Source organism: Myxine glutinosa, chromosome 5 (genome assembly GCF_964187855.1).
Source record: "Myxine glutinosa chromosome 5, kmMyxGlut1.1, whole genome shotgun sequence".
Lineage (NCBI taxonomy): Eukaryota > Metazoa > Chordata > Myxini > Myxiniformes > Myxinidae > Myxine > Myxine glutinosa.
Genome location: NC_136265.1, coordinates 102,266,401 through 102,290,136, shown reverse-complemented (window position 1 = coordinate 102,290,136; position 23,736 = coordinate 102,266,401). Strand labels below are relative to the sequence as shown.

The window sequence follows — 23,736 nt, the reverse complement described above, 5'->3', positions numbered from 1 at the left end:
GTTTCTATACGTGAACAAACGGGTACGTTTTTCATGGAAGTCCTTCACGAACTTGCTGTCCATATCTGACGTGCGACTGAAGGTGCTACAGGAATGTGGAATTTATTGGTTTCATGCTTTCGTATTCGCCGTATCTGCATTGCCTGTTTGCCTCTGGCTTCTACTCGTGCGTAGCACGGGTATCTCACTAGTCTATAATAATACGCTTGTCATGTCTGCCATGCGAAATATCGTGAGATTCCCTCATATCGCGATATTGTGATTTTAAAGGTTCCATCATTATTTAATTTTAACGCTGTATTTATACATCCCAAAAAATAATTAATTTAAGTCCATTTATTAACATGAATCATTTATTAACAGTCATGAATTTCAGTGGGACATGTCACCTGACATTGTTTCGACTGTGACATCACACCCACCATAAGCTGGCGTCATATTGATGGAGACCAGTAATGTCTGAGGGATTGGTGTGGCCTGACTACCGGCGATTGACAGACAGTACGACAAGCAAACAAGGAACATCATCAGCAAAAACATTGTTGAAGTCACATTTTACATTACGCAGAATTTCCGACGATACCTGCTGGTATGGATATCATGGAGTACGAAAGTAGTCCATATGTAGGGATGGCATGGGAAGAAAATGGCCGCCCATTCAAATGTGGACAAAATAATCCGTCACAAAACTACAATAAAGGGAAGTCATAAGATTTTAAAGCCATAACTTTTATTGTCGAACGTTGGCGTAACGAATATGAATGAAAAATGTGACAAAATACATGGCTGAAGTACCAGATTGAGAGATCACAAAATGTCCGATTTGTTCATCCACCGGGAAAAAATTGGAAATGCCAACACTGAGTAAAGGATCAGAAGGGAAGAGGATAGGAAAGGAGGTAGCTCTTTATCACGTACGTATAGGACTATGGGGGGCAGAATATAAGGGACGGATCAAAATACGTACAAAACAGATGGATAACTCCAAAAGTGATGGACAACAGGGTAGCAGAATGTCCGAGTGAAGACAGAAGACAGAAATATGAAGGGGGAATAGGGAAGGGATTTGTATGAGATACATCGTCGAGGGAGGGTGGAGGTTGGTGGTTCACCATGTAAACTTCCCTCAGAATAATTTACCAGATGATGACGTCATTGGCATCCACATCCGGAAAAATATAGTTAAACAAGACAGAAAAAAACATTGAAAAGATATTTTAAAACATGGAGGGATGAAATCCCCAAAAATACAAGCAATGAATGGGAATGTAGGAATGACACCACAATACAACACCACAATCGTTTTACGGATTGCCATCACAACATATTTTGATATTTTTACACATTTTGACAAATACACAGTTACACCAACTCACACTACAAATCTACAACTACCTCTAACATAGACATCTTCGTACAATTGTTACATATATGACGAAATCGCCGATGCCGTGATGGTAATCCGTAAAAGGATTGTGGTGTTGTATTGTTGTGTCATTCCTTATCATTCCTTCCTAACTTGTTCAGTTGTTCAGTTGTTTTTTGGGGAATTTCATTCCTACATGGTTATTTATTTTTTATTTTTAAGGTTTTTTTTTTCCTGACATATGAGTGTGTGTACAGTACACACATATTTATATATATATATTTATATAAATATATATATATATTATATATTATATATGTACTGTACAGTGTACACACACTCATATATACTGTACAAATATACAAGATGCGAGTGCATTTATTGCAGAAAGTTGGCCTTTTCTAGCAAATGGTACATTTAAACAATAGAGTTGAGCAAACATCAGTGAGCAGGAAAACAAAGCAAACAAACTTCCAAAATGAAGGAATAACGAGACAAAAAGGTAATTTCCTGTAAATCTGATCAGGTTTCAATTTCATTCGTCAGAAAACCAAACTACGAGTACCAATCCCATGGGTTGCTCAGTTGTGCATGACCAGAGTGAGTGATTTGAGTTGCCGCAATAACCAGTCCTGACTATGGGCCTGGCAATATTTACTCTCATTGCTGAAATGTTATCACAGTACATATAGTCTTACACTGGAGGCCTAGTCCGCAATGGTGGCCTAGTCCACAATGAGGGCCAAGTCCACAATAATGGCCAGGTCTTACAGTGGCGGCCTAGTCCACAATGGTGGCCTAGTCCGCAATGGTGGCCGAGTCCGCAATGATGGCCAAGTCTTACACTGGCGGCCTAGTCCACAATGGTGGCCTAGTCCGCAATGATGGCGAAGTCCACAAAGATGGCCAAGTCCGCAATAATGGCCCAGTCCGCAATGATGGCCTAGTCCGCAATGGTTGCCTAGTCCGCAATGATGGCCCAGTCCGCAATGATGGCCCAGTCCGCAATGATGGCCCAGTCCGCAATGATGGCCCAGTCCGCAATGATGGCCCAGTCCACAATGATGGCCCAGTCCACAATGGTGGCCTAGTCCGCAATGATGGCCAAGTCTGCAATGATGGCCAAGTCCACAATGATGGCCCAGTCCGCAATGGTGGCCCAGTCCGCAATGGTGGCCTAGTCCGCAATGATGGCCCACTGAATGGGATATGCACCTTACGCCCCACCGGCACACAGAGGTCATTTTATGGCTCAAAATGTAAAGCACGATAAATCAAGGTGTGCTACAAAGATGGATTGAAACCCGCTGTAGAGCACCACCAAATTAAAAGGGCACATTAAAGAGAAGGCACTTAGTACAATACGAGTGCAATCACCGGCTCTCAGTCACTGCTGCAATCATCTCCAACGGACACAAAGTTGAACGGAATTTCAACGTTTCACTTCGGCCTAGTTTAGACATCCAGGTCATATCTTAGGCAGTGCCACGAGTGGAGTCCACCTCATCCAGCTCCTCCAGTAGAGTTTGCAACTCGTAATCTACGACCTATGAGGAAACAGGATGAGACGGATGAATGATCACGATGAAGCGCACAAACCTTAAAATCCGTACGTGCCACGTGTGCGGTGACGTTAGCATCCGGATGGAATGCAGCTCCTTAACATTGCTCTTGTGGGACTTCCAAAATGATCAACATTTTCACAATACAAACAGAAACCCCTTACAGAAGGATGCAAGAAGGAAATTCCATGAAAATCAGAACTATTCATTCCCAGTTAATGGAATTCGAATTCACACTTTGCCGTTAATGTCGCCGATCTTTGAGAAAACTTCGTTTTTGAAGCCAAACACTGAATAGAAGATTAACGTAGAGTAAGGTAATAACATTTCCCAAAACTAGAATGGCGCTCAGTAGAGAGCAAACCTCCGCCTGGTTGGCCATATCACTCAATGGCGAAGAATCACTTAAAAATTTATACTAGCTGGATCCGGATCCGGATCGTCACCAAAATTGAATCGATTCTTCCTTGTCAGACACTCAACCGGTCCAACAAGTTTCGTCCAAATCCGTCCATAACCTTTTTGAGAGATCCCGCTATGTATCGTTTTTGGCCCGATCTCCAAATGGTGAAGTCACTTAAAAAATTAAATAATTCTCATATCCGAATCCATATTCAGACCTTCACCAAAATGAAATCGAATCTTCCTTGTCAGACACCCAACCGGTCCACCAAGTTTCGTCCAAATCCGTCCACAACTTTTTGAGATATCCTGCTAAGTATAGTTTTTGGCCCGATCTCCCAATGGTGAAGTCACTTAAAAAATTAAATAATTCTCATATCCGAATCCATATTCAGATCTTCACCAAAATCGAATCGAATCGTCCTTGTCAGACACCCAACCGGTCCACCAAGTTTCGTCCAAATCCGTCCACAACTTTTCGAGATATCCTGCTATGTATCGTTTGTCACCCGATCTTCCAATGGTGAAGAATCACTTAAAACATTCCAGTAGCCGAATCCGAATCCGGATCTTCACCAAAATCTAATCATTTCGTCCTTGTGACATACGCTACATCTCTGCCAAATTTCGTCCGAATCCGTCTACAACCTTTTGAGATATTTTGTTCACAAACGGACAGACAAACGGACAGACAAACAGACAGACAGGGATGAAAACATAACCTCCATCCACCTTTGGTGACGGAGGTAACAAGCAGCGGTTAACGGGTGATGCAATCCGAGTTTTTAATGGATTAAAATGTGTTACCTGGAGCCGCTTGGCCGGTTGTGGCTTTGGTAGATGAGGAGGTCGAGAAGGAGTGGAAGTTACAACACTTGCAGAAGTGCTCAACTTCCTCTCGACACTTGCCGTCAGCTCTTGAATCAGAGAATCTGGTGAAAAAGAAAAGAGAGGGAGAGATGGGAAGGGGAATCCAGACATTGTGAAGGTGAGAAATACTGAACCTCTTGCACCTGTTAAATCGTGAAATAGCAAGTCCTTATTTAGTCCATTGATCATTTGATTGACTTTGTAAATAAACAAACAAGAAAGATGTCGTGCTTAGCACTATACTTGCGGAATCCAAACAAACAATAGTTGCCATGGAAACAGCAATTTGGTAATTTGGAAAATGTGACCCATCAAGTGTTTTACATGATCGAATGGTTATGCAGAACACATTTGGTTGATACATCTTCTAATTTCGGCCTAATAGGTGTTTCATGTGTTTCAGATGGCCATGACCTTGACCTTTGGCCTATGTTGAGCTTTTGGCCTACGCTGATCTCAAAAATAGTTTGTGGTTGAATTCAGTTCGCTGATATGAAAATCCCATTCAAATTTCAAGTCAATGGGATGAAAATTGAGGATTTTAGAAATTCGGAAAAAGTGGTTGACCTTTGGCCTATGTTGACCTTTTGGCCTACGCTGATCTCAAAAATAGTTGGTGGTTGAATTCAATAAGCTATGTAAATCCTATTAAAATTTAAAGTCAATTGGATGAAAATTGAGGATTTTAGAAATTAAAAAAAAAGTGGTTGACCTTTGCCCTATGTTGACCTTTTGACCTCAAAAAAAATAGGATTTTGTCGGACCACGAACTCTACCATTTGGTGAAGTTTCGTGAAGCTCGGTTTAAAATTGTGACCTGTAGGCAAGTATAAGTGAGCGGACAAACAAACACACAAACAAAAACCGGAGTGATCAACATCCTTGCAAAAATTTTTTTTGGGCCAAGTAACAAACGGACTCAAATGCAATAGCTTCTCCACAGGTGAGGGTAAATATAGTGGGATAGTCAGGTTGGATGTTAAAAACACATCAGTGATTTTGGAATCAAACTGCCGATTTCATCGTAAGAAATGGATACATCGCATTGAATAAGAAATGTAATAATAATAATAATAATGCATTTATTTTATATAGCGCTTTTCAGGAAGCCCAAAGACGCTTTGACAGAGTGCAAAACATAACGCATAGCAAAACATAAAGACAATTGCAAAAAAAGAAGAATCAATAGGGAAATATTCAAAGCACAAAGGAGGGAGAAGGAGAGGAGATAGTCAGGGGTTAGATGCTGTGGGTTAAATGTTGAATGCAGTGTTGAACAGGTGGGTCTTGAGTGATGTTTTGAATGTGGTGAGTGAGGAGGAGTCTCTGATGGTGTGAGGTAGCGAGTTCCAGAGGGTGGGAGCAGCGATGGAGAAGGCCCTGTCCCCCCAGGATCTAAATTTGGTCCGGATGGGGGGGGGGTCAGGAGGTTGGTACCAGCAGAGCGGAGGTTGCGGGTGGGAGTGTGTCTGGAGAGGAGGTCAGCCAGGTAGGATGGGGCCAGGTTATGGAGGGCTTTGTAGGTCAAGAGGAGGATTTTGTACTGGATTCTCTGGGAGATGGGGAGCCAGTGAAGCTTGTAAAGGACGGGGGTGATGTGGTCACGGGTCCGGGAATGGGTGAGTAGACGGGCAGCGGAGTTCTGAATGTATTGGAGTTTATTGGTGATTGTTGAGGGTGAACCATAAAGGAGGCTATTGCAGTAGTCCAGACGGGAAGTGATGAAGGCGTGGATGAGGGTTTCTGCAGCCACAGAGGAGAGGGATGGACGGAGACGGGCGATGTTTTTCAGGTGGAAGAAGGCTGTCTTTGTGATCTGTTTAGTGTATTTGTCGAAGGAGAGGGTTTGGTCAAAGATGATGCCAAGATTCCGGATGTGAGGGGAGGTGGACACTGGGAAACCGTCGATGTTGAGGGCAAAGTTATGGGTGGACTTGGTGAGCGTTTTTGGGCCAATGATGATTATTTCAGATTTATCACAGTTAAGTTTGAGGAAGTTGATTTGAAGCCAGGATTTTATTTCAGTGATGCAGTTTGTCAGGATAGAGTGGGTGGCGGTGGAGATGGACTTGGTGGAGATGAAAAGCTGGATGTCATCGGCGAAGCAGTGGAATTGGAGACCATGACGGCAGATTAAGTGACCGAGGGGGGACAGGTAAAGGATAAAGAGGAGGGGGCCAAGAACTGAACCTTGGGGGACACCTTGGGGGAGGGGAGCAGTGGGGGATTTGCAGTTATTGATGGAGATGAACTGACGTCTGTCAGAGAGGTATGATTTAATCCAAGAGAGGGCAGTGCCGGTAATGTTAAAGGTGGTTTCAAGTCGGGTGAGGAGGATGGTGTGATCGATGGTGTCAAAGGCAGCGCTGAGGTCGAGGAGGATGAGAATGTTGAGGTTGCCAGCATCAGAGGAGAGGAGAAGGTCGTTGGTGATTTTGAGGAGAGCAGTTTCAGTACTGTGGTTGGACCGGAATCCGGATTGGAATGTTTCATACAGGTTATTGGCAGAGAGGTGATGCTTGAGTTGAGTGGCTACAGCGCGTTCCAAAACCTTTGACAGAAAGGGTAGGTTGGAGATGGGTCTGAAGTTATTTAGGGTGTCAGGGTTTAGTCCAGGTTTTTTCAGAATGGGGGTAACAGCAGCAATTTTGAGGGATGGTGGGACGATGCCTGTAGACAGGGAGGAGTTTATTGTTGCAATGATAAGTGGAGAAAGAGCAGGAAGGGAGGCCTTGACAAAGCTGGAGGGGATGGGGTCAAGAGTGCAGGTGGCAGTTTTCATTCCGATGAGGAGTTCAGAGAGGTCAGTAGGGGAGACTGGGGAGAATTGAGACAGGGGATGGCAGGATAAGGGGGGGCAGGTGGTTTGAGGGGGAGCGGGTGCGGCGGTGGTCAAGCTGTTGTAGATGTTTTCAATTTTGCGTTGGAAGAATGAAAGGAAGGAGATGCAGTTATCTATTGTGAATGACTGGGTGGTGGTGTTCAGGGGGCTGAGGAGTTTGTTTATTGTAGAGAAGAGTGCTTTTGGGTTTCCGGAGCCAGAGTGGATAATTTGAGAGTAGTAGGCGGAGCGGGCGCGGGAGAGGGCATCTTTATAGTGTTGTATGTGGTCCTTGTAGGCCTGGGAGTGAACTGTGAGACCTGTTTTATTGCGGAGTCTTTCAAGTTGGCGAGCACGAGTTTTCATTAGGCGGAGCTCAGGGGTAAACCAGGGAGCAGAATGGGTGAAAGAAACTGTTTTGGTTTTTATAGGCGCAATTTGGTCAAGGCAGGAAGAGAGAGTGTGGTTGTAGTAGTCAGTGAGGTCAGAAGGGGTGTGGAGGTCAACGAAGGGAGAAGTGGACATTTTTTCAGAGAGGGTCGATGAGAATGAGGCAGGTGAAAAAGCGTTTAGCTTACGGAAGTTGATAGTGCGATAATGCCTTGGTGCTGGGGTGGGGATGTTGATGGTCAGAGTGATGGCTAGGTGGTCAGAGAGAGTGAGGTCGGAGCCAGAGAGATGGTGCAAAATTAGTCCAGTAGAGCAGACAAGGTCCAAAATGTGACCACGGTTATGGGTAGGAAAGTTGACATGTTGAGTGAGGTTAAAGCAGGTGAGTAAATCAGTGAAGTCAGTGGTTAGCGTGGAGTCAGTGGAGTCCATGTGGATATTGAAATCACCAAGGAGGAGGATTGAGGGGGAGAGGGAACATAGCTGGGTCAGAAAGTAGGAGAAGTCAGACAGGAATGATGGGTGTGGTTTGGGAGGGCGGTAGACAACAGCCATGACTGACTGTGTGTGACCAGAGAGTTTAAAAGCCAGGTGTTCAAATGATGGAGCAGATGAGATGGAGATGAGGTTGGTCTTGATGTCTTGTCGGTGAATAACGGCAATTCCACCACCTCGGCCCTCCGAGCGTGGTTTATTGATGTAAGAATATCCATTGGGTGTGGTGAGGTTGAGCGTGTAGTAGTCCAGTGGTTGTTGCCAGGTCTCAGTGAGACAGAGAAAGTCCAGTTTATTTTCCAGGATGTAGTCGTTCAGGATGAGGCATTTGTTGTTGAGGGACCGGGTATTGAACAGGGTGAGCTTGATGTTGTTTTGTACGGCGGGTATGAATCCAGGTGATTTGGCCAGGGTTCGCAGACAGGAGGTGCGATTTTGTGCGTTGTTGTGACCAGGTGTGTTGGGACGATGAGTGGGAGTGCGCTGAGCCGACCAGAGGATGGGGATGGAGTGACCTGATTGTAAATAAACAAACTTACGACCGGAGCCACGGTGAATGTACCTGGGTCGACGCAGGAGTCCATTCGATCTGATTGCAGAGATGCATGATGGGGTGGAGCGGGTTTTAAGCAGGAGAAGCCTTGCGGCAGAGTACCGCAGAGCCATGCCAGCAGGAGCGAAGGCAAAGCGAGCACGCGGCCAAGGGTGAGGAGGCGAAACAATCGACACAACCAACGGGAGTGGGCCCGAGGAAACAGCGATGGAGCCGAGCAGGTGAAGCCCGGAGCAGCAGAGCAGAGCCGGGACCGCGCAGAGGAAGACTCAATGGCCATAAATCCGCCACGACCACCAGGAAAGCAAGACACGGACAATGGTCCAGTCAGAGAAGCGGCGAGCAAACGACGCCAGCGTCCTCTCACGACCGGACCGGAAAACGTATACATTTCAATTTTGCGTTGGATTTTTCAATCGTCCGGTATACGTTTCAATGAAAACGTATACCGGAAAACGGAAAACGACCGGAAAAAATGTATACATCGCATTGAATAAGAAATGTATACATCGCATTGAACAAGAAATGGATACATCGCATTGAATAAGGAATGGATACATCGCATTGAATAAGGAATGGATACATCGCATTGAATAAAAGGAATGGATACATCGCATTGAATAAGAATGGATACATCGCATTGAATAAGGAATGGATACATCGCATTGAATAAGGAATGGATACATCGCATTGAATAAAAGGAATGGATACATCGCATTGAATAAGAATGGATACATCGCATTGAATAAGGAATGGATACATCGCATTGAATAAGGAATGGATACATCGCATTGAATAAGGAATGGATACATCGCATTGAATAAGGAATGGATACATCGCATTGAATAAGAAATGGATACATCGCATTGAACAAGGAATGGATACATCGCATTGAATAAGAAATGGATACATCGCATTGAATAAGGAATGGATACATCACATTGAATAAGAAGTGGATACATCGCATTGAATAAGGAATGGATACATCGCATTGAATAAGAAATGGATACATCGCATTGAATAAGGAATGGATACATCGCATTGAATAAGGAATGGATACATCACATTGAATAAGAAATGGATACATCGCATTGAATAAGGAATGGATACATCGCATTGATTAAGAAATGGATACATCGCATTGAATAAGAAATGGATACGTCGCATTGAATAAGAAATGGATACATCGCATTGACGAAGAAATGGATACATTGCATTGAATAAGAAATGGATACATCGCATTGAATAAGAAATGGATACATCACATTGAATAAGGAATGGATACATCGCATTGAATAAGAAATGGATACATCGCATTGAATAAGAAATGGATACATCGCATTGACTAAGAAATGGATACATCGCATTGAATAAGAAATGGATACATCGCATTGAATAAGAAATGGATACATCGCATTGAATAAGAAATGGATACATCGCATTGAATAAGGAATGGATACATCGCATTGAATAAGAAATGGATACATCGCATTGAATAAGGAATGGATACATCGCATTGAATAAGGAATGGATACATCACATTGAATAAGAAATGGATACATCGCATTGAATAAGGAATGGATACATCGCATTGATTAAGAAATGGATACATCGCATTGAATAAGAAATGGATACGTCGCATTGAATAAGAAATGGATACGTCGCATTGAATAAGAAATGGATACATCGCATTGAATAAGAAATGGATACGTCGCATTGAATAAGAAATGGATACATCGCATTGACGAAGAAATGGATACATTGCATTGAATAAGAAATGGATACATCGCATTGAATAAGAAATGGATACATCACATTGAATAAGGAATGGATACATCGCATTGAATAAGAAATGGATACATCGCATTGACTAAGAAATGGATACATCGCATTGAATAAGAAATGGATACATCGCATTGAATAAGAAATGGATACATCGCATTGAATAAGAAATGGATACATCGCATTGACTAAGAAATGGATACATCGCATTGAATAAGGAATGGATACATCGCATTGAATAAGAAATGGATACATCGCATTGAATAAGAAATGGATACATCGCATTGAATAAGAAATGGATACATCGCATTGAATAAGAAATGGATACGTCGCATTGAATAAGAAATGGATACATCGCATTGACTAAGAAATGGATACATCGCATTGAATAAGAAATGGATACATCGCATTGAATAAGAAATGGATACATCGCATTGAATAAGGAATGGATACATCGCATTGAATAAGAAATGGATACATCGCATTGAATAAGAAATGGATACATCGCATTGAATAAGAAATGGATACATCGCATTGAATAAGAAATGGATACATCGCATTGAATAAGGAATGGATACATCGCATTGAATAAGAAATGGATACATCGCATTGAATAAGAAATGGATACATCGCATTGAATAAGAAATGGATACATCGCATTGAATAAGAAATGGATACATCGCATTGAATAAGGAATGGATACATCGCATTGAATAAGGAATGGATACATCGCATTGAATAAGGAATGGATACATCGCATTGAATAAGGAATGGATACATCGCATTGAATAAGGAATGGATACATCGCATTGAATAAGGAATGGATACATCGCATTGAATAAGAAATGGATACATCGCATTGAATAAGGAATGGATACATCGCATTGAATAAGAAATGGATACATCGCATTGACTAAGAAATGGATACATCGCATTGAATAAGAAATGGATACATCGCATTGAATAAGAAATGGATACATCGCATTGAATAAGAAATGGATACATCACATTGAATAAGGAATGGATACATCGGATTGAATAAGAAATGGATACATCGCATTGAATAAGGAATGGATACATCGCATTGAATAAGAAATGGACACATCGCATTGAATAAGAAATGGATACATCGCATTGAATAAGAAATGGAATCATCGCATTGAATAAGAAATGGATACATCACATTGAATAAGAAATGGATACATCGCATTGAATAAGGAATGGATACATCGCATTGACTAAGAAATGGATACATCGCATTTAATAAGAAATGGATACATCGCATTGAATAAGAAATGGATACATCGCATTGAATAAGGAATGGATACATTGCATTGAATAAGGAATGGATACATCGCATTGAATAAGAAATGGATACATCGCATTGAATAAGGAATGGATACATCACATTGAATAAGAAATGGATACATCGCATTGAATAAGAAATGGATACATCGCATTGAATAAGAAATGGATACATCGCATTGAATAAGGAATGGATACATCGCATTGAATAAGAAATGGATACATCGCATTGAATAAGAAATGGATACATCGCATTGAATAAGGAATGGATACATCGCATTGAATAAGGAATGGATACATCGCATTGAATAAGGAATGGATACATCACATTGAATAAGGAATGGATACATCGCATTGAATAAGGAATGGATACATCGCATTGAATAAGAAATGGATACATCGCATTGAATAAGGAATGGATACATCGCATTGAATAAGGAATGGATACATCGCATTGAATAAGGAATGGATACATCGCATTGAATAAGGAATGGATACATCGCATTGAATAAGAAATGGATACATCGCATTGAATAAGAAATGGATACATCGCATTGAATAAGGAATGGATACATCGCATTGAATAAGGAATGGATACATCGCATTGAATAAGGAATGGATACATCGCATTGAATAAGGAATGGATACATCGCATTGAATAAGAAATGGATACATCGCATTGAATAAGGAATGGATACATCGCATTGAATAAGGAATGGATACATCGCATTGAATAAGGAATGGATACATCGCATTGAATAAGGAATGGATACATCGCATTGAATAAGAAATGGATACATCGCATTGAATAAGGAATGGATACATCGCATTGAATAAGGAATGGATACATCGCATTGAATAAGGAATGGATACATCGCATTGAATAAGGAATGGATACATCGCATTGAAGAAGGAATGGATACATCGCATTGAATAAGGAATGGATACATCGCATTGAATAAGGAATGGATACATCGCATTGAATAAGGAATGGATACATCGCATTGAATAAGGAATGGATACATCGCATTGAAGAAGGAATGGATACATCGCATTGAATAAGGAATGGATACATCGCATTGAATAAGGAATGGATACATCGCATTGAATAAGGAATGGATACATCGCATTGAATAAGGAATGGATACATCGCATTGAAGAAGGAATGGATACATCGCATTGAATAAGGAATGGATACATCGCATTGAATAAGGAATGGATACATCGCATTGAATAAGAAATGGATACATCGCATTGAATAAGGAATGGATACATCGCATTGAATAAGGAATGGATACATCGCATTGAATAAGGAATGGATACATCGCATTGAAGAAGGAATGGATACATCGCATTGAATAAGGAATGGATACATCGCATTGAATAAGAAATGGATACATCGCATTGAATAAGGAATGGATACATCGCATTGAATAAGGAATGGATACATCGCATTGAATAAGGAATGGATACATCGCATTGAATAAGGAATGGATACATCGCATTGAATAAGAAATGGATACATCGCATTGAATAAGGAATGGATGCATCGCATTGAATAAGGAATGGATACATCGCATTGAAGAAGGAATGGATACATCGCATTGAATAAGGAATGGATACATCGCATTGAATAAGAAATGGATACATTGCATTGAATAAGAAATGGATACATCGCATTGAATAAGGAATGGATACATTGCATTGAATAAGAAATGGATACATCGCATTGAATAAGGAATGGATACATCGCATTGAATAAGGAATGGATACATCGCATTGAATAAGGAATGGATACGTCGCATTGTATAAGGAATGGATACATCGCATTGACTAAGAAATGGATACATCGCATTGAATAAGAAATGGATACATCGCATTGAATAAGAAATGGATACATCGCATTGAATAAGGAATGGATACATCGCATTGAATAAGAAATGGATACGTCGCATTGAATAAGGTATGGATACATCGCATTGACTAAGAAATGGATACATCGCATTGAATAAGAAATGGATACATCGCATTGAAACTCTTTGTGTTTGTATTTTTATACACAGATGTGATTAGTAATACCCGGATATGTAACAGTTATTCCGATTGCAGACATCATGGCGCCCTCTGGTCTCTGAATGTAAAACACCAAATCATGGATCACAATCTTAATCTCAGGTGGTAAATGCAACTCTCGTCTTTGATCTGACCATGCCGTCTCAGGAAATGCAACTCTCGTCTTTGATCTGACCATGCCGTCTCAGGTAAAACTTCGTCTAAAGCAGGTGTCGACTGGAAGGACGTCCAATAGGTACGCACCGTCACTTGTAAGGTGTCTTGCGGGGTGAGGCATCAATGTCAGTGTCGTCCGCAAGACGGACGTTAAACTTGGTGTTCCGTCTGCCAGCATTGGTTGGACTGAAGGAACTGCGCTCCAACGCGAGTCGAAAGAATTGACGTGACCAAAGACGGAATTCGTCCGAGTTGCTTTATTGAAACAAAACAGCTCAGGTATTCTGACAAGCCCGTTTATCGGGCAGCAATATATATACACATTTATGTCGGGAAGTTTGCCCGGCAAAAGCTATACCGGGCATGCCCGGGTATCAAGGGCGAGCCTTGGAAAGGCGAGTCTGGACCTGCCCGGGCGTGTTTGGCTGCGGCCTGGCAAGTCGAGGCTGGGCGTGCCCGGGCGCTCTGGGCAAGCCCTGGAAAGGCGAGAGCGGGCATGCCCGGCGGCTCTGGGCGAGCCCTGGAAAGGCGATAGCGGGCATGCCCGGACGCTCTGGGCGAGCCCTGGAAAGGCGAGAGCGGGCATGCCCGGGAAAGACGAGACCGGGCGTGCCCGGGAGGTTCGGGCGTGCCCGGGAACAGTGAGTCCGGGCATGCCCGGGAGAGGCGCGTCTGGCCGTGTTCTGGCCGGTGCAAGGCGATTGTGTGCATCCAGCGGTAACCGCTACACACGCCCCTCCAGAATCGACCTGCACCGGCAGGGTCAATTTAAGGGGGGCCCGGATGACCCGGCCGAAGCGACCCCTGGAGGGTCGTGGGGAGGGGTCCGACGTGGTGGTGGGTGGTCGAGCGGGGGGAACTGTGGATGGGGGGCGGCCTCGCCGCGGAGGAAGGGCCAACCGTGGTGGTCGGTCGACGTCCATGTGCGCCGGTTTGAGGCGGTCCACAGAAATCCGGTCCGGCCGGCCGCCGAAGTCGACGATGAAAGACTTGTCGCCCCGTCGCAGGACCCGGAAGGGCCCGTCGTACGGCGGCCGGAGAGGCCCCCGGTGCGCGTCATGATGCACAAAGACGTACTCCGCTGTGCGAAGCGCCGGGGGGACGTAGGACTGGGGGCCACCGTGGCGGGACGTCGGCATGGGGGCAAATCGTCGGGCAGCCTCCTGGAGGTCCGAGCGCTGGCGAGCGGCGGACCAGGGACTGGTAGCGTCGGGCACGAATTCGCCCGGGACGCGGAGCGGCTGGCCGTAGATGAGCTCGGCGGCGGACGCCTGGAGGTCTTCCTTGGGGGCCATGCGAAGGCCCAAAAGGACCCACGGCAGCCGGTCGGCCCAACCGTCGTCCTGAAGGCCGGCCATGTGTGCGGCCTTCATGGAGCGGTGAAACCGCTCGCACAACCCGTTGGCTTGGGGGTGGTAGGCCGTGGTGCGGTGCAGCGTGACCCCCAACGAAAGGGCGACCGCGCCCCAAAGCTCAGACGTGAACTGTGGGCCGCGGTCGGACGAGATGTCCGCTGGTGCGCCGAAGCGCGCGACCCAGGTGGCGATGAACGCCTGCGCCACGTCGGCGGTGGTGGTGGAGGCGAGGGCCACAGCCTCCGGCCACCTGGTGGTCCTGTCCACCATGGTGAGCAGGTGGGTGAACCCCTGCGAGGGGGGCAGGGGACCCACCAGGTCCACGTGGACGTGGTCGAAACGCCGTTCAGGCACGGCGAAAGGTGCCAGCGGGGCCTGGGTGTGGCAGTGGCGGGCATGCCCGGACGCTCTGGGCGAGCCCTGAAAAGGCGATAGCGGGCATGCCCGGACGCTCTGGGCGAGCCCTGGAAAGGCGAGAGCGGGCATGCCCGGGAAAGACGAGACCGGGCGTGCCCGGGAGGTTCGGGCGTGCCCGGGAACAGTGAGTCCGGGCATGCCCGGGAGAGGCGCGTCTGGCCGTGTTCTGGCCGGTGCAAGGCGATTGTGTGCATCCAGCGGTAACCGCTACAGGACGTTAAAGACCCCACGTTAAAGACCCCACGGCGGCCTTCCCGAAGAGGAGGCGTACTCTCACCAGCACCTGAACAGGTTACGAATTCCTGCTCCAACGTTTCATTGGGGCCTAGCATCAGCGGCACCACAGCACCACAGCACCACGGCACCACGGCACCACAGCACCAGGGCACCACGGCACCATGGCACCAGGGCACCATGGCACCACGGCACCACAGCACCAGGGCACCCGCTGTGACAGCTGATGCCAACCCATAGCCACGTGCTGCATACAAACGACGACAACGGCAAATACGAAGTGCCACCACTCGAGGTCTGCATCGCCAGGAATCCATGGATAATTTTCCAGGAACCTTGACTTGTCCTGAATAGAGGGGTCAATATATGGTTGAACCCCCAAAAAATTGATACAAGAGGTTTTTCAATGGATTCTGGTACCATTGGGCATGCTAAATAACATACTAAAAATATAGTAACATCTGATTTCCGGAAAGGGGTCATTTCCAAGATGGCGTCCAAGATGGCCGCCGGGAGCTTAAAATGGCCATATCTCAATTATTATTCAACCTAGAAAGGTGGTTTTGGTGTCTAACCCTAGGTTTTAGGGCCCAAGGAATCCAATTGAATCAATAAAATTACCATCAGTTAATTATTTATTGACAAGTCCAAGATGGCATCCCAAGGTGACATCCTGATCCACTAAAATGGCTCTGTCGAATAGTAGTCAACCGAGAGAGATATTTTCAGTGTGTATACCTAGGTTTAAGGCACCCAGGAAATCATCAAAATTACTTAAATAAGCACAAAGTAATCAGGTAATCCAGTAAGCCAGGTTTACCAGCCCATTAGGCATTTGTTGTCTTATACAGTTAGTCGCTATTCATCGTCATCCTATAAACTGGAGAGCTATCATTGCAGGAGGTTATGAGTTATGAGCTCAGTCCTTTCCCTCCTGCCCTCTTTGAAGCCAGAAACGTCTTCCGAAAGGCTGATAAGCCACAACTAGCTCACGCGATCTGTGATCATGCAAGTGATGCCATCCTAGATTCTGTACCAGAAACGGAGATCCACGTCCTTGATGGAGGTTCACTCCTTCACAGAATACCATGGAAGAGTGGAGAAAGCTATGGTGAAATAGCGCAGTCGTATGCTGACTTCACCATCCAGCATTATGGTTCAACTACGACCATTGTCTTTGATGGCTATGAGGAAGGGCCGTCCATTAAAGACAACACACATCAGAGAAGAGGACACAATATTCATCCCATTGTCAGCTTCACTGCTGAGACAAAGTTCTCAGGCAAGAAGGAGGAGGTCCTGTCAAGAGATATCAATAAACAGAGACTGATCGGGATGATAAGTGATGAACTGAGAGAAAGGTATTGCACTGTGGTCAATGCACCTGGAGATGCTGACGTAGATATAGTAAAGGCTGCAGTGGAGGCATCTCTTCTACACACCACTACACTGATTGGAGAAGATACTGATCTCCTTGTCTTACTCCTTTACTATGCGCAGGGAGACAGTAAGAGCCTTTATTTCAGATCAGACAAGTCCAAAGCTGATGGCAGTTTTAAAGTGTATGACATCAACCGTCTAAAAGAAATCCTCGGACATTACATGTGTTCTCAGTTGATATTCATCCATGCCATGACTGGTTGTGACATGACTTCTCGGATTTTTGGTGTTGGCAAAAAGACTGCTTTCCAGAAGCTTGTAAAAGGAGACCCTGTCCTTCGGTCTTGTGCCAACACATTCACCATCCCAAACCAGACCACAGAGGTGATCGATGACCTTGGATGCCGAGTAATGGCTATCCTCTTTGGTGGCAAGTGCAAAGATTCCCTTGCAACAATGCGATATAACACCTTCAGCAAGAAGGTTGTCTCTGCTTCGTCTTTTGTAACACCCGAACGTCTGCCCCCAACACAATCTGCTACCAAACTTCACTGTCGTAGAGCGTACTACCAGATCATGGCGTGGATGGGAAAAGAAGAGGGTATGGATGCCATGAAATGGGGGTGGAGCCTGCAGGATAATCAGTTTGTCCCACTTATGTCAAGAATGAACGCTGCTCCAGACAGTCTCTTGAAGGTCATTCATTGTAACTGCTCCACTGCCTGCAAGACACTCCGCTGCTCTTGTAGACGATATGGACTACCATGTACTACTGCCTGTGGACCGTGCCAACTTGAAGAATGTGACAATCCACATAACAAGTTTCTTCCAGAGGAGTCGGAGGATGACGATGAATAGCGACTAACTGTATAAGACAACAAATGCCTAATGGGCTGGTAAACCTGGCTTACTGGATTACCTGATTACTTTGTGCTTATTTAAGTAATTTTGATGATTTCCTGGGTGCCTTAAACCTAGGTATACACACTGAAAAAATCTCTCTAGGTTGACGACTATTCGACAGAGCCATTTTAGTGGATCAGGATGTCACCTTGGGATGCCATCTTGGACTTGTCAATAAATAATTAACTGATGGTAATTTTATTGATTCAATTGGATTCCTTGGGCCCTAAAACCTAGGGTTAGACACCAAAACCACCTTTCTAGGTTGAATAATAATTGAGATGTGGCCATTTTAAGCTCCCGGCGGCCATTTTGGACGCCATCTTGAAAATGACCCCTTTCCGGAAGTCAGATGTTACTAGATTTTTAGTATGTTATTTAGCATGCCCAATGGTACCAGAATCCATTGAAAAACCTTTTGTATTTTTTTTTTGGGGGTTAGGTGAGTTTTTTTTCGTATATTGACCCTACTAGAAAGGGTGTGGTGGCTCTTCACTCTGCTCCATTTCACCACGAGTCACGATCCCTTAGCGTCGATACCATTTCAGGAAACACTCTTTCCAGCCAATCATGCCAACCGTGGAAAGTGAAGTCGGGTTCACGGAAAGGCCAAATTTGGCCTTAAAAGGCAAAAATCGAGGAAGCAATTGGTATTAAAATATTATTTTTCACCGACTGACTTGCGATCGTGCATTAGCAAGGTTTTGTGTAACCCATCCGTCATTAACAAAATATGGGCAACCTTCACAGGAGTGACTCACCTGTACTTTCCTCACTCGACTCCAGCATACTCCAGGCACCCAAAGCCTTTGGGGAACGAACGGCTTCCGGACAATGGTTGGTGTGGGGACTTGCTGGGCCTGCATCAGCGTACAGACTCAAAGATTCTTCATCTGAAAAGGGTGGCGTACTGAACATGGGGAGAGATAACATCAAGTCAAAGAAGTTTAAATTTCATCCCATTTATATTATTCCAAGCAAATAGTTGGACTCAAACTCGGAATGATTAAACCATAGACAACTAGATGGTATTCGTAGAATACTTACCCTGCGCAGTCAACTTATTGCGAGCCAACTCTTCTGTTTTTGAACATTTTAATTCTTTGATCCAATATGGCTGCCAGACCACGTGAGCGATGACATCATAAATTTATATTCTCTCATATAATTGTTGCATAGATCACGCTCAATACATTTCAAACTGATCAAACTAAGCGTTGTCCTTGTCGAATTATGACGTCATAATTATGGCACCAATGGCGTCATCGTTAACAACACCTATTCCCCATATGGAGTTCTTTACAATCAGCCATGTTTCAATTTTTTCCATGCAGCAGTTTTGGAGAAATAGAGGTGCAACATTTTTCAATTTTTCCCAAGATGGCGTCTGTACCACGTGACCTATGACGTTATAATCATTAAAAAATTCTCCAGGAGCCAGACATATTCTGAAAATTTCGTGTCCATCGGACTAATAGTTGGAGGAATTTTTGTTTTATTCCTACTGATCAGATCAAGCGTTGTACTTGTCGAATTATGACGTCATAATTAAGGCACCGATGACATCACCATCAACATATTTTATTCCCCATGGTGAGGACTTGACAATGAGCCATGTTTCTTTTTTTTCCCCCATTGAGCGGTTTGGGAGATATGAAGGTGTAACGTTTTTCCAAGATGGCGTCCGTACCACGTGACCTATGACATCATAATTATGAATAAAACAATTCTATAGGCGGAGGCGCTTCTATGATAAAATTTCATGTCAATCGGACCAACGGTTGCCGAGAAAATGTATTTTTAAAATGCAGACACGTACGGCACACGGCACACGTACGTAACTGAATGCTTAACCCTGCTTTTCGCTTCGTGAGCGTAGGGTAACAAAACGTTAAGCTACCAAATTTTACCAGGGGAGAACCCATAGACAACAAAACGTTAAGCTACTAAGAAAACCACAAAGGATATTCACTCTGTCCACAAAAGGGACACTGATCACTCATGGGACAAGATTTCACTCTGTCCACAAAAGGGACACTGATCACTCATGGGACAAGGTTTCACTCTGTCCACAAAAGGGACACTGATCACTCATGGGACAAGGTTTCACTCTGTCCACAAAAGGGACACTGATCACTCATGGGACAAGGTTTCACTCCGTCCACAAAAGGGACACTGATCACTCATGGGACAAGGTTTCACTCCGTCCACAAAAGTGACACTGATCACTCATGGGACAAGGTTTCACTCTGTCCACAAAAGTGACACTGATCACTCATGGGACAAGGTTTCACTCTGTCCACAAAAGGGACACTGATCACTCATGGGACAAGATTTCACTCTGTCCACAAAAGGGACACTGATCACTCATGGGACAAGGTTTCACTCCGTCCACAAAAGGGACACCGATCACTCATGGGACAAGGTTTCACTCCGTCCACAAAAGGGACACTGATCACTTATCGTTTGTGAAAAGCGGTGAATGAGAGAGTTTGTCGGTGTCATCCAATGTGCGATTCTCCATTGGTGATCACCAGCACGTTTTGGCACAGGATTTTTATGATACCATCCCCAGTTTGGGGAGAAAGGAGGAGTGTGTGGCAGGACTGCAGACCACTTACAAGGTCCTGGGGTAGACAAGGAGAGGAAAAGAGCTTTTAAACATTGGACATACAAGGGTTTACGGTTACCACTGGAAGAGGAAAAGGAGCGGCCAAAGTGTATTGGCTCCAACACTCTTAGCAACTCATCATTGGCATTGTTTTTAAGGTGGCACACTTTAGTTATTGATGCATCAACAAACTTTTGAAGGAAGGCCCTGTTGTTATCAAAACCTTTAAAAAGTGAGTTGTAAAACAGTGGCTCGTTAAAAAACATGGATCTCTCATGCGTAGTACGATCGCTTGTGAAAGCTTGCCGTGCATTTAACAACCTTCGATAGAAAGAAGGGAGTGAAGAGAAATCAAACTTCGTCAAGTCCATTAGGAAGAGCTCCTTAGCATGACCGAAATTCTCAACTTGACCTAAAATACAGCATGCAAGTTGCCTCCAAGGCACAAAATACAGCATGCAAGTTGCCTCCAAGGCACAAAATACAGCATGCAAGGTGCCTCCAAGGCACAAAATACAGCATGCAAGGTGCCTCCAAGGCACAAAATACAGCATGCAAGTTGCCTCCAAGGCACAAAATACAGCATGCAAGTTGCCTCCAAGGCACAAAATACAGCATGCAAGTTGCCTCCAAGGCACAAAATACAGCATGCAAGTTGCCTCCAAGGCACAAAATACAGCATGCAAGTTGCCTCCAAGGCACAAAATACAGCATGCAAGTTGCATCCAAGGCACAAAATACAGCATGCAAGTTGCCTCCAAGGCACAAAATACAGCATGCAAGTTGCCTCCAAGGCACAAAATACAGCATGCAAGGTGCCTCCAAGGCACAAAATACAGCATGCAAGTTGCCTCCAAGGCACAAAATACAGCATGCAAGTTGCCTCCAAGGCACAAAATACAGCATGCAAGTTGCCTCCAAGGCACAAAATACAGCATGCAAGTTGCCTCCAAGGCACAAAATACAGCATGCAAGGTGCCTCCAAGGCACAAAATACAGCATGCAAGTTGCCTCCAAGGCACAAAATACAGCATGCAAGTTGCCTCCAAGGCACAAAATACAGCATGCAAGTTGCCTCCAAGGCACAAAATACAGCATGCAAGGTGCCTCCAAGGCACAAAATACAGCATGCAAGGTGCCTCCAAGGCACAAAATACAGCATGCAAGTTGCCTCCAAGGCACAAAATACAGCATGCAAGTTGCCTCCAAGGCACAAAATACAGCATGCAAGTTGCCTCCAAGGCACAAAATACAGCATGCAAGGTGCCTCCAAGGCACAAAATACAGCATGCAAGTTGCCTCCAAGGCACAAAATACAGCATGCAAGTTGCCTCCAAGGCACAAAATACAGCATGCAAGTTGCCTCCAAGGCACAAAATACAGCATGCAAGTTGCCTCCAAGGCACAAAATACAGCATGCAAGTTGCCTCCAAGGCACAAAATACAGCATGCAAGTTGCCTCCAAGGCACAAAATACAGAATGCAAGTTGCCTCCAAGGCACAAAATACAACATGCAAGTTGCCTCCAAAGCACAAAATACAGCATACAAGTTGCCTCCAAGGCACAAAATACAACATGCAAGTTGCCTCCAAAGCACAAAATACAGAATGCAAGTTGCCTCCAAGGCACAAAATACAGCATGCAAGTTGCCTCCAAAGCACAAAATACAGCATACAAGTTGCCTCCAAGGCACAAAATACAACATGCAAGTTGCCTCCAAAGCACAAAATACAGAATGCAAGTTGCCTCCAAAGCACAAAATACAACATGCAAGTTGCCTCCAAAGCACAAAATACAACATGCAAGTTGCCTCCAAAGCACAAAATACAGAATGCAAGTTGCCTCCAAAGCACAAAATACAGCATGCAAGTTGCCTCCAAAGCACAAAATACAGCATACAAGTTGCCTCCAAGGCACAAAATACAGCATACAAGTTGCCTCCAAGGCACAAAATACAGCATGCAAGTTGCCTCCAAGGCACAAAATACAGCATGCAAGTTGCCTCTAAGGCACAAAATACAGCATGCAAGTTGCCTCCAAGGCACAAAATACAACATGCAAGTTGCCTCCAAGGCACAAAATACAGCATACAAGTTGCCTCCAAGGCACAAAATACAGCATACAAGGTGCCTCCAAGGCACAAAATACAGCATACAAGGTGCCTCCAAGGCACAAAATACAGCATGCAAGTTGCCTCCAAGGCACAAAATACAGCATGCAAGTTGCCTCCAAGGCACAAAATACAACATTCAAGTTGCCTCCAAGGCACAAAATACAGCGTGCAAGTTGCCTCCAAGGCACAAAATACAGCATGCAAGGTGCCTCAAGGCACAAAATACAGCATGCAAGTTGCCTCCAAGGCACAAAATACAGCATGCAAGGTGCCTCCAAGGCACAAAATACAGCATGCAAGGTGCCTCCAAGGCACAAAATACAGCATGCAAGTTGCCTCCAAGGCACAAAATACAGCATGCAAGGTGCCTCCAAGGCACAAAATACAAAATATTTTGTAACGTTTTTACGTTACGAAATACAGCATGCAAGCAAGGCACAAAATACAGCATGCAAGTTGCCTCCAAGGCACAAAATACAGCATGCAAGTTGCCTCCAAGGCACAAAATACAGCATGCAAGTTGCCTCCAAGGCACAAAATACAACATGCAAGTTGCCTCCAAGGCACAAAATACAGCATGCAAGCTGCCTCCAAGGCACAAAATACAGCATGCAAGTTGCCTCCAAGGCACAAAATACAGCATGCAAGTTTCCTCCAAGGCACAAAATACAGCATGCAAGTTGCCTCCAAGGCACAAAATACAACATGCAAGTTGCCTCCAAGGCACAAAATACAGCATGCAAGTTGCCTCCAAGGCACAAAATACAGCATAAAAGTTGCCTCCAAGGCACAAAATACAGCATGCAAGGTGCCTCCAAGGCACAAAATACAGCATGCAAGTTGCCTCCAAGGCACAAAATACAACATGCAAGGTGCCTCCAAGGCACAAAATACAACATGCAAGTTGCCTCCAAGGCCCAAAATACAGCATGCAAGTTGCCTCCAAG

The 23,736-nt window shown here is 44.6% G+C and overlaps 1 protein-coding gene across 1 annotated transcript in view; it reads right to left on the bottom strand.

Moving 5' to 3' along the window:
* Window positions 1-710: 710 nt before the first annotated feature.
* Window positions 711-23,736, bottom strand: part of LOC137427308 (uncharacterized) — a 68,536-nt gene continuing 45,510 nt past the window's right edge. Inside the window, exons 14-16 of the mRNA XM_068116719.2 lie at window positions 18,826-18,974; window positions 4,138-4,262; window positions 711-2,913 (exon numbers count right to left, since the gene is read on the bottom strand). Of these exons, the coding sequence (XP_067972820.2) occupies window positions 2,842-2,913; window positions 4,138-4,262; window positions 18,826-18,974 (346 nt within the window). The 3' untranslated portion in view covers window positions 711-2,841. The remainder of the gene's footprint in view (window positions 2,914-4,137; window positions 4,263-18,825; window positions 18,975-23,736) is intronic.